The following is a 12,729-nucleotide window of genomic DNA, read 5'->3' as shown; positions in this document are numbered from 1 at the left end:
CCGACTTCATACATGATCAAAGGCGGGTGGTAGGCGGTGCGCGGGGAAACTTGAATATATAATGTAGCGAAGTGTTGCACAAGGAATTCTCACGCTGAGGGGTACATGAAATAATGCTTACAAAATAGACCTCTATGAATCGGGCTACATTCAGCAATGGTAGACGGATTCGGGGCATGCCTCGCAAAACACACGGTCTCACTGGGGACAGGCGTTTTGGTCCCGCACGTTGTCGCAGCGGTGCGTCGCCGCTACGCGATCGAAAGCACGCCGCTGTCTGTCTCGGACCAACACGCGTCTCCCGTGATGTGTAGCATCCACCAGGCCTTCCTACATGTCCTACGTACGGGCGTATGGATCGTAGAATTCGGCAAAAAAGGAATGATTGGGCCAGTAGAGTCAGTCCCCGGTAAGGTCAATGATTCGCCCCTTTGCGCTAGCTTGTAACATTAAATGAATGTACCCTCTGGTGGCCAAACTTCACTGACAAACTTTCTCCCTATTATCATCATGAGCTTGCGTTAGTCTGGTACTAGTGACTATTATATGCCGGGAATGTTTATCTATCGCACGCCTTGGAAGGAAGTTCAACCATGATGAATGGTCGGCCGTTGCGAAAATGTGGAATCCCATGCTGTTGATTTTCGTGATTGAATCTGTAAGAAAATATATTTTCATGTCGTTCATGTTTTTGGGACGGACACCGGGACGGGGTGAATTTTTTCTATCATAACATTTTCGTCCCGTTAGTAATGCAAATCGAATCGTGTTGCACACGAGGCAAAACACTAAAAACGTGGGTCTTGTGGAGTGTTTTGGAGCGGGAAAATGCCGGATATTAGCGGTGCCGAACAGTGTACATCGTCGCGCGCGGGTGACACTCCGTCAAAACAAATCCGCTGGTGGTCTAGCGCGGCCACCGAAAATAGGCAGAAACACACAGGAGGACTTAGCACCTTCGTTTATGGGGGCAATTGTGAAAATCTTTTGTTACAAATTGTTCGAACATTGAAACATTTGGATAGATGGTTTGAAACTGTTCTAAATAAAGAGATTTTTGTGTAGTTACGTTCGAAATGTTTCCAACGTATGTGAAATAAGTTCAAACATGTTATAAGTTTCAATTCTAATTGTTTGAACACTTTAGAACTATTGTGACTTAGACATTCTTTTAATCAAAATAGTTCAAACATATTACAAATATTATATTAAAACCCTCTCGGTGACTTGGAATTGACTCAAATATGTTGTTTTTGGTCATTTCCTTCTTCTCCTGTCAAATCTTCATATGTATACTATGGAAAACTTCATTCTTCCCTGGGGTTGATCTTTTTTAATTCAATTTTGAACTGGGTTGATTATGCGCAAGAGTGTAATTTTCAGCGGATATTTTTCGACTGGTTTACATGGAAATGGCACGGAATATCCCATTCTTGCAAGGGGAGGATTCTTTAATTATTTCTTTCAATTTTGAGCTGGAATGATTATGAAAAAGTCCATTTGTTAGCAGAAGTGTATTTGTTAATCAATAAGTGGATATGGTTGTGGACTGGTCCATATTGTGTTGAGGTGCTACTGGAAGACTCAATTTTGGACTGGGGTGATTCATTTTTTAGTGCAAGTATTTTAGAATGGTCCATAGTTATTTTGGGAGAGTCCATTTTTTGCATGGCGAGGAGTATGGCTAAACATGCTGTATTTGCTCGCAAATGTTGCCTTTCTAGTTACTCATGTTTCTTCTTCTCCTCCTCCTCCTCCTCCTCCTGTCAAATCTTCAAATGGATTCATCTCTGTCATTTTTTGACCAAATGACCTGAAATTTGGTACAGAGGTAATGTAGGCAAAAACCAATTTGCGTTTTTTTCCTTTTTTTGATATTGACCTTGAAAGTGATTTTATTGAGGTTTTTAGGCTATTTTTAGCATATCTTGGCCTCCTGCGCCCTGGTATTTCAACCGAATGACCTGAAATTTGCTGTATATGTGGCTTGAACAAATATTTAAAGGACTACATTCCCATTTTTGGCATACATATCTTCAAAACGATTTATTTTTGGGCTTTCTTGACAATATTTGCCACTTCTGTCACTTTCAATACTACATATGACCTAAAGGTCAGTGACCCAAAGTGCCTTGCACCTGGCCTTGCATGCCTGTGAGCCTTGCGACCACCTGATTGGTCAATTGAGTTAATCTAATTATCTTGCATTTCTGGCGCAGGTGTAGGCTAGTATTCATGCCAAATATGGTATGGGAATCCCCAGGACATGTGATTACATGGCTTTGTTCACTCTTTTTTTGAAAAAAGATACACATCTCCAGTTCCTACATGTATTAGACCAAAATAATGTGAAATTTGGCATGTACACAGGCCCTCATTCAAATGTTTGCCATACAGCCTTTCAAAACGATTTTTTAAACAAAGAATTTTTTGGTTTCGTTATTTTCAACCCAAAGTGTATACTATTGAATCATGCATTCAAACAAAGGGGTGTCACATTTTTTATATTTCACCCATACTATCGCTGAAATATGTTGTTTTTGGTCATTTCCTTCTTCTCCTGTCAAATCTTCATATATATCATTATGTATACTATGGAAAACTTCATTCTTCCCTGGGGTTGACCTTTTTTCATTCAATTTTGAACTGGGTTGATTACGCGCAAGAGTGTAATTTTCAGCGGATATTTTTCCACTGGTGTAGTTTACATAGAGATGGCACGGAATATCCCATTCTTGCAAGAGGAGGATTCTGTAATTATTTCTTTCAATTTTGAGCTGGAATGATTATGAAAAAGTCTATTTGTTAGCAGAAGTGTATTTGTTAATTAATGAGTGGATATGGTTTTGGACTGGTCCATATTGTGTTGATGTGCTACTGGAAGACTCCATTCCTGTATGGAGAGACTGATAATTGTTTTTAAACTCAATTTTGATCCATTTTTTTTAGTGGAAGTATTTTAGAATGGTCCATTGTTATTTTGAGAGAGTCCATTTTTGCATGGCGAGGAGTATGGCTAAACATGCTGTATTTGCTCGCAAATGTTGCCTTTCTAGTTGTTATTGATTTCTTGATGAAGAAAACCAAACAGACAGGGGATGGTATAACCTTTGGCAAGGGGACATTAAGCGACCTCGACTTTGCAGATGACTTAGCTGCACTGGCCAACAGCTGTGAGAATTTGCAAAACTTCACAAACAACCTAGCCAACATAGGTGGAAAGATTGGCCTCAGGGTAAGCGGCGAAAAAACAAAAGCCATGACAACTATAGAAAGCCCTACACCAATCCTACTTGACAACAAACAAATAGAGTATGTTGACAGCTTCACATGCCTAGGAAGTACTATTACTAGGCACGGTGGCACAGAAAAGGACATCAAAACCTGCCTTGGCAAAGCCACGGGGATGTGGCAATACTTAAGAAAAATTTGGCTTTCTAAGCAAATTAGCATACCCTTAAAGTTCAAGCTTTTCAGTCCATTGCGGTACCGACAGCCACCTACGCATGTGAGACGTGGAAAAGCACCACAGAGACAGTACAAGCTCTAGATACATTTCAGTGCAAATGTCTGAGATCAATTCTTGGCATTTTATGGCAAGACCATGTTACAAATGAAGAGCTTATGCAAAGAGCAAAAGTCCCCCCTCTCAGCACAATTGTAATGAAAAGAAGATTAACTTTTGCCGGGCATGCGTGGAGGCTACCCGAGCACAGAACGACTAGAATCGCCATGACCTGGGAACCGAAAGGCACTCGTCCGAGAGGACGGCCTAAGGTCACTCTCAGGTGAACACTGCAAAACGACGGGAAGAAGCTGGGATTACATTCACTGGAGGAAATGGCAGTAGCGGCACAAGACCGCAACATTTGGAGGAGAAGTATCCAAAGCCAAGTAGACCTATGCAACAAAGTTGTGGGAGGATCTAAGGTCTAAGGTAAGGTCTATGCAAATCAGGTCCATTTTTTACATGATTAATGAGGAAATTCCCTTTCAATGTGCTATTTTTTGGATGACGACCTACTTACCTAATTATACCTATATGCGAGGAAACATATGGACAGTGACTAGGGATGCGTACCGAAACCCACATTCAGGTTCAGGTCCGGACCGGTACCCAGAGGTTTCGGTTCAGGTCCGGACCTATTAGGTCCGACCTGAACCCATGGCATATTTTGATAATTGCCCTAGCGGCATAATTATGTGGCGGCATTTGATCTGGTACGTGATATCGTCGCAACTGTCTTGCAATGTTTAATAGTAGTAACATTATCTCAAGCAGTGAGAATAACCTTTTTCACAAAGTTTACACTTTGCCTGGTTCTGTGGGAGTTTGATTACATGGTCCCATACAATGCTGTTAGGGGAATAGCTCGCCGTGACATCGGTGCCCCACAGAGATCAAGCAAACATGACCCTGTCTGGGGTCAAGCGCCAAAGAAAAACACACAAAGTTATCCAATATGGCGCCCACTGTGGGCCATGAGGCCTTCAACCAATCACATCGCTACCTTCCCTTGACGTCATTAAACCTCGCGAGAACTTGCGAGACTTTCCAGGGAATTCCATAATGGCCGCCATGAGTGGCAATGTTTTCGTCTTTTTCGAGCGCAAACTTTGCGATCTATGGAAGGTTAAAGGTGGTCTAGAACAAAAAACATATATGTGAGTGCTAGATTCTTTTACCGGTCCAGTACCTAAATAACCGGAAAACTGGGTTTCGGTTTTTTTGACCTGAACCGAAACATTTTTTCAGGTCCAGAATCGGACCGGCATAACCGGTACGCATCCCTAACATTGACAGGCTTTGGGTTAACATGTGGGCAGTGCTTTTCACAATGGCCCTTCAAGACATATGAATTGAGAACTGTGACATAGATTGATATAATTTGTTTAATTGATGAGAAAATGCTATGATTCCAAAGTTGTAAATGACGGTAATTTGATACTTGCATTCGGAAGTTAGATGAAGGTGAACATCATCATATATTAAGTATGCAATCCATGACACACCTTTCAAACACATCTATCATACAAGTTAACACCATTCGGCGAAGGTACAAATGTATGGGATCACCGAACTCTAGCTTGTTATGCTATTGAGTACCTTATTTGCGTCAGTAATGCAGAAACTTCATATTTCTTTTCTGGTAAATGGTAGGGACTTCATAATAGACATATAAATAGCTGGAATAAACAACAACGTTTCATACTGCCTTGCAGTGAGCTTGCACACAATTCTGCACAGCTTTTAATCAAGATTTGCACAATGACTGGATTGTAAGACTATTGTAGACTAGATCTGTACTGTATTTAGAAAATTATGCTACAGTACTTACAGCAGGTCGTTTGCTGGGTAGGCTGAAGCCAACTCGTTTTGGTGGTACTGGTGGGGAGGGCTTTTGTTGGACTTTTGCTATTGGTGGGGCAGGGCTGTCTCCTCCCTCTGGGGTGGGTAGTTCATCAGGCTGGGGTGGGTCAGCTGGGGGGGGTGAATAACACATGTGATGATGATGATGTTCGTCCATCGTATAACACATGTTAAAGCAAATTGAATTACGTTGGCCAGTCATAAAAAGTACAATGCTATCCTTGGGTAGTTCATTTATCGGTCGTTTGATGTCTTTAATGAAGCTAAATCAAATATGCTAAAATGTCTTCATCTTAAAAAATATAAAAAATTTTACACACATCCAAATCTATGCAAACTAAATACGCAAGTAAATTTTATGGATGACATCCTCTGCAGACTCCAAATTTAGTGTGCGCGGGCGGAAAAAAAAAAGGCGGGCAAAAAAACCAAGGCATCCACATTTCAAACTTGAATACCATAAAGCATGTAAGAAGAATTGAAGCCATGAAACACGGTATTACATGTACAGCAAGTCTTTTATCCCTGTATTCAATAAAACATTAACAGTTAACTAACACTGATGTCAACATTAAAATAATAAAATAATGGATTTAGATACGGGTCCGTATAGCAAGACGGCAGAGACAAGGTTTCCGTACACTGGGCACAGGAGTCATGACGCAGACTAACAGTGACTACATGTTGCTGGCTCTGCTCACCTTTCCTCACCTGAAGTTCTCTAGCTCTCCACTATTGCTGTTCTGACTGTCTGATTAAATTGTTGTGCCTTAGAAATTACCCGTCTTTTCATTCTGTCTTCAAGTTACAGTTAGACAATGGTCTACTCAATCCGCATGACATTAGTTACTTCATCTGGCCCTGTTATCGAATTTCATCGGATTACATGTTGTTGATAATAATCACACACAGCAACAAGAGTTCCGCGACCTCATATCTCCATGAACAAGTCTATTTATGCAAATGACTTACACATTTACATAATATATGCTTAATCATAAACACCTTTATCTTACTTAAACATGTTGCAATATTGACAGTCCTATAATTTTCCAATTTGATGAATTTTGGTGTTTTTGCATTAATTATGCATAATTGGTATTTGTTGATGCTTCACTTTCCATAAACTACATATGTTACATGTATTTGAGTCTTATAATGGAAAACACTGCAAATATAGATTTTCCTCATTATCTATGCAAATTAATTCCCAATTAGCATAATTTGCACTTCATTGTGTACATCTCTGTCTAAGCTACCTGCATACTAAATATCATGGAAATCCGTTGTCCCTTTGTTCAGTTATTCTCCTTAGAAGATTTTCACAATAACGCCCCTGCAGTTCCAGAGCAAGCTGCTAGGGGGCCCAAACCTACACCATTTCTTAATTACATCACAAGCTATCTGCCACCCAAAAATCAAGACCACAGCACGTCCAGGTCAAAAGATACAAAAACGGAAGTTCTGCTGCAGTACCAAGGTCACATACCAGGGGGCCCAAAATCGACCTTGAATTTCAGCCTCACAACACCCGCCCACATACCAGATATCATCGTAATCCATCCAGGGGTTCTTGAGTTATGCTGCCTACAATAGTCCGGAAACACAAATACACACACACACACACACAAACACGCCAAAAACAATATCTCCATTTTTCATGGAGATAATTACCAGGGCTCGAAATTCAGTTTTGGGAATAGGTGCACTGGTGCACCCAACCTAAAAAATTGGGTGCACCAAAAAATTTTTGGGTGCACCACATAGAATAAAGTAGAAAGTAACTATTGTAAGCAAAACCTAATGACAAACCTTACTGTTCCTCTTCATGCGCGTTTGGCACGCGATCTCGGCACACAGTTTTGAAGCTTTCAAAATCGAAATTAACTCAAATTCTAACATCAAAATCTTAAACAAGTACTACAACAAAGATTTTATTATTTTCTTACATTTAGATGTCAAGAATATGCTGTCTACTAGTGTGCAGTGATACCTTTACACATTAAACCGTACAAAAATATTTGGGTGCACCAGTGCACCCACAGTAAAAAATTAGGTGCACAGCTCCAAAATTGGGTGCACTGGGTGCACATGCACCCAGTATTTCGAACCCTGATTACAGACTATATTACAAGTTTGTCACAAGGGCTGCACTGTGTCTTCCTCTAAGTTGGTGACGAGGAGCAATCTTATTACAGTTTGCATACACAATAATTGTACAACGCATTTGTACGGAGTTTTCATTATTCTTACATGTGCAAATGCCTTTTTATGACATTTGTGCGATAGAACTTACAGTAGTTTGTGACATATTGTACTATTTTCAGATTGTTGACCATTGCCGAAGAGTAAAAAAATTGTGTTTTTTATTTCAAAATCAGGCGAAAATCAATGCACACTGATGTCATCCATAAAATTTACTTGCTGCGTCCCAATATATACAGATTGTGGTCTGCTTTACAATCAACAACACTTTTTCATACAACATCTGATTCAGCTCTATTTACTGAAAGTCAGTGTAAAGAGAATACTTACAGGTTTGTTCACTGTTTGCGACTGCACCATTAGCAACGTGGGGGGACACAGCATCCCCACCTGCTGCCTCAGGAGTCTCATCCACTGTAGATAGGGGGGTGTTCCCGGCAGCATCTGGTGCTCCAGCTTCCTGAGTTGCTTGTGGTACTACACCATCTTTTGTTTATGGAGGAGGAAGAACAGGGTCATACGAAACTAGGTGAGTGTGTAGATGTCAGCTAAAGCCCTTTCTTCAGCTTCCAATGTTTGTCATTCATGCCAAACTTTTGCCACAACAGTAAAACAACATTAGTGGTATACATGTAGCTATTTCGAATCATCTGAACTTTCCAGCTAAAAAAATCTATTCTAAGAAAGTAGACTTTCTAAGCATCAACATTGCCTTGACCATGTCGACATTGGTCTAAGATTTGTCTTCATTTCATTTACCTATCAATTTTTACTTTTTGATTGAATACCTGTTGATCTACAGTTCCTTCTGTCACTGACGAAAGGTGCTACCTGAAACATCTGACCATTTTCAAATCTGGCTAGTTGCTTGAGTAACTGTTATCTTGCATACCTTAATCGACAAAAGTAGAATTTCATCTAATATGAATAGTCACAATATGCCTGGACACTTTCGCTTTAATTTCAAAGAAAGAAAGAAACAGCTACTATTGGGACTTCATGCACTTGATAAAAGATTTATACAATTTTATGATGCGAAGCATTGGAGTGTGTGACTATTCTGTGACAATGGGGGAAAACACTTTTGAAGACAGGGATGCTTCAGCGGATAGAACATGATGGTGATTTAAATACCACCCCATGAATCTATGCTTGGCAGTTTCATCTTGCCCTTTTTCCTGATCACACACATTTTTTGATTGCTGCCATTTTGTGATGGTTTGCCGTCACAGTGCCTGCACTTCTTCAAATGAGTCAAAATCCCCTGGGTCAAGAAATGCCTTAGAGAGATTCTAATGATATTTTAAATGCCATATAATTCCCTTGTTTTTCACTGAAACTAAAAGTATGGAATAAATTAAAGTCTGGAATAGATTGTTCAGACATTGTCACATTACAACAAATCAACTACACATGTACATACCATCATCACATAATGTTTCTAGAAATCAATACAAAAAATGTATATTGTACTGAGTACAGTTCAACCTTTCAAGCTTTTAACCTGAAGGAAAGGTCAATATAGAAATTGAGACTTCTATTGAAAGCTATCGATTAAAAAAGTTCAGAGATGGTTCTATGCACCTTCTGTATCCTTCAGCACTCCTCTCTTCACTAGATCCTCTCGTGTGGAGCGCATGGAAATCTTCCTCTCCAAAACTACATAAAAAACAAGCTTCGTGACTAACATGACATGACTAACAAATAAATGTCATAACCCAGAGAACAGCCCACAGTAACTCAAAATCACAATACAAAGTCAAGCACTTAGTATACATACACAAAGTGTAATATCTGCATGCACATGTACATGTACGTACATGCAGATCTAGACTAGTCGAACCCAGTTATTCTTAGGGACCATACGATATTTACTGGGGGAGGGGTGGGGCACTGGAAGTCCAGTCAAAAAAGTTTTCCATGACCCTCCCCCCCATCTCAAAATTTTTTCATGACCCTCCCCCCACCTCGAAAAAATTTTCCATGACCCTCCCCCTACAGGTATCATGTAAAAATGGTAGAAAAGGACCCCCATTTATAAAACAACTACTATATGGACATCGGGTGTCCACTTGGGACAGCTGACGCATGCTATCAAACAAGAACCGGGAACCAGCAGTTGTCGGTACCAGAGGCGGCAGCAGGAAATTAAATTGTATAGGGGGCAAGGTGAATTTGAAATCTGCATTTTGAGGGACAAATTTTGCTGAAAGAGTAAGCAAAGTTTAATCAAGGAGATACAGTAGATTCTGCATATCTGTATAGCCCATTTGTCAGCGCAAATTATACGACTCCCCGAACTATACAACTGTCCGAAATAGCGATATTGACGTCCCAAAGGAGGGGAGGGGGGCGAATAGGATTTTGAGCAAGACACACACTCACGACACACTCACGACGCACTCACGACATCGCACCTTTTTTTTACGAAATTCTAATCAAAGTACAATCCAACCTTTCCAACAATCTTAACATCACCATATTGGATTGAATATGGGATCTATTTTGTTCAGATAAGCCACGCAGCGAACACCGTAAAAAAAGAAAATAAAGCGTTCTACGGTGACCTGCGGTTCGATTGTAAGCAATCATTGTGATGCGGGAACTTGCCATTAGGCCGTTGTATCCACCTTTCCTAAAGGTACCTACAGCTCCAATATGGCATCTGTAGTATTTACCGTAAGGGAAATACAAAGTTTCTGCATAAAATATGAAAATGAGGTCCTCAAGGACAAAACAAAGATAAAGTAATGGGACACAACTTTTGAACACGTTAAGAATGTCAAGCTTACCTATTGATGTTTGCTTGAACTTTTCGCTCTTCTTCTTCCGTCGCCATTTCCATGGTTTAAAGATGCGTCCGAGCGTGGCAAACCTGCTCTTCCTCTCTACTGGAGGTGTTCGCGAGCCCTGCACAAGGCTTGAGCCCGACTTCATTGCATCTGTTTCTGATATGGTGCCTATGGAGGACAGAGGCATTGACATGTAGCAAAGTTGCTGAAAAGAATGCACTTTGGATCTAATGAAGTAAATGTGATTATCGGTGTTCCCGTCAGCCCAAGTTCGTGAGTGCGTCCACCAATATACATGCATCTGTTTCTGATATGGTGCCTATGGAGGACAGAGGCATTGACATGTAGCAAAGTTGCTGAAAAGAATGCACTTTGGATCTAATGAAGTAAATGTGATTATCGGTGTTCTCGTCAGCCCAAGTTCGTGAGTGCGTCCACCAACATACATGTATAATGTTTGTAGGGGAGCGCCGAAGGCGCGACATGACTGCAAAAGGCGATTGCAATCTAGGGAGGTCCGGGGGCATGCACCCCTGGGAAATTTTGGATTTTCAAGTCTTCAGAGACACAATCTCCTGTTCCTTTTACCGCCGCCATTGGTATTATCAGTGGCGCTGCTAATGAGAACGACCCAAGAATTTGCCTTCCAAAACGCAGGAAATCTGTAGACTATGTTGTCACACGTTGTAGTTAACTTCTTACACGCTGTTTCACCTCCATACCCGTGTATTGAGGTATGTGACTACCGACAAAGTTGGACATTGAAAATATTGTCAAAGTCTTTGCCAGCAAAACCGGCTACCATATCAGTTTTGTTCCCATTGATTTTCATTTCATGTTCAATCGTTTGTTCTCAACCAAAGAGCTCGTTTCATGTCACTAAAACCGGGAGCTCCCCATGAACGTTACTAACATGGAAAGGTACTAGTAAGTAAACATGAACTTACAAGTAATATTCACAAGCAGACTGTTGTTTATTACAAACATAACGTCAGTACCAAGTATAAAACTAGTTGATTATCGGACGATAAGTATAGATAGGCATTTGTGGGTCAAAGAAGCAGGGCTGGTAAATTAACGTCCACATGTACATCAAGGCCGATTCAATGCAGGGTCAATGCTAGAAAATTAATGATACGCCAGTGGCAAAATTGTAACTGCTAGCCAAAGCAGTCCTACAGCCATTTAAAAGAAATTTGTGTCTCTACAGAAAAGCTGCGTGCTTCGGCTCCCAGTGACAAGTCTCTGTGCTTTCCTCACCCTGTACGCACTATTCTTTTTCCCTACATGTAGGTTATACTATGATCATACTCATGTAGTCGTGCTGCTTGCCAAAGATGAGGTCTTTGCGTAAATTTGCCAAGAGCAAATTGAAAGAAATCGCAAAACAACTTTTGACAAGATGGCCGTAGTCCGTGTGCTCACCGCATCCAAGCATAAAAGAGGGAGATCACGATCACATTATATGTTGATAGTCGCTATGATATTTGTCTAATTAAGTGTATAAAATGGAACGATTATAAGAAGTTTGGGTGCGATTTCAGTGAATTGTATAGATTTCTGGAACATACATCGACTTTTCATGTATCAATGTGTTTGTTTTGTGCTTTGTTACGTTGTCATGCCGTCATCCTTCAGGCGTCATGTTTGGCGATGGCGCGAACCTTTCGCTGAGTTCGTCCCAGTTCAAGATCATATAAAACCTCTTGTAAAATCCCTCAGGCCACAAATATCTGTATTGCTGTCATTAAAAAAAGCACAATGAGGGGCAACAACGTGATATTGAGAGGTGCTCCTTGTACAAGTGAATCTTCCATTCCCCGCGGCCATAGGACCGTCGGCAGTTTTGAACATATTCTTGGAGATTAGGGGCCCCGGACAGCCCGATGAGAGTTTGATACTTCTGAGGCGTGCAGCGCTCCGCCCTGGGCCTGGACTGCTATCAATGCATAACAGAGAACTCTTGAAGTACAGCATACACGATGGTCAAAAACTAGTCCAAAAATTCCCACTCGTGGGGCATGAATATTGATGATTATAACATGTCAATCACGCTTATCACCACCGGCAACTGTCCGTGATTGGTTGACGCTTTTACAGGCGGACCGCAGTAATGTTTACCTTTTTATCTCCCCCCTGTGGCTTTTTGCCGCGAACCGTCCTATTCATATGCGTACCTGTAGTCAGTCTCAATTGTCCGTACATAGCACATTTTAACAATGCCAAGTGTGGGCATGATTATTTCCAGAATACTGTTGTTGAGAGCTATTTAAACCTCCTTGTTGAGAGAGAATGGTCAAAATGCCCATATACAAGTGATACAAAGCTGGCGCGTGGCTGACAAAATCGAAAGGTTTGTGG

At 40.9% G+C, this 12,729-nt stretch overlaps 1 protein-coding gene across 2 annotated transcripts in view; it reads right to left on the bottom strand.

Annotated features, from left to right (window-relative positions):
• The window catches only part of LOC136427456 (phosphatase and actin regulator 1-like), a 116,533-nt gene that overhangs the window by 51,714 nt on the left and 52,090 nt on the right, over nt 1-12,729 (bottom strand). For both annotated transcript variants that reach the window (XM_066416321.1, XM_066416322.1), the window contains 4 exons: nt 10,369-10,536; nt 9,161-9,235; nt 7,907-8,062; nt 5,340-5,482 (listed from right to left, as the gene is read on the bottom strand). In XM_066416321.1, coding sequence (XP_066272418.1) covers nt 5,340-5,482; nt 7,907-8,062; nt 9,161-9,235; nt 10,369-10,536 — 542 coding nt within the window. The remainder of the gene's footprint in view (nt 1-5,339; nt 5,483-7,906; nt 8,063-9,160; nt 9,236-10,368; nt 10,537-12,729) is intronic.

The sequence above is a fragment of the Branchiostoma lanceolatum genome, chromosome 2, assembly GCF_035083965.1.
Source record: "Branchiostoma lanceolatum isolate klBraLanc5 chromosome 2, klBraLanc5.hap2, whole genome shotgun sequence".
NCBI classification, from domain to species: domain Eukaryota; kingdom Metazoa; phylum Chordata; class Leptocardii; order Amphioxiformes; family Branchiostomatidae; genus Branchiostoma; species Branchiostoma lanceolatum.
The sequence above is the reverse complement of the archived record's forward strand: the minus strand, read 5'-3'. Positions and strand labels throughout refer to the sequence as shown.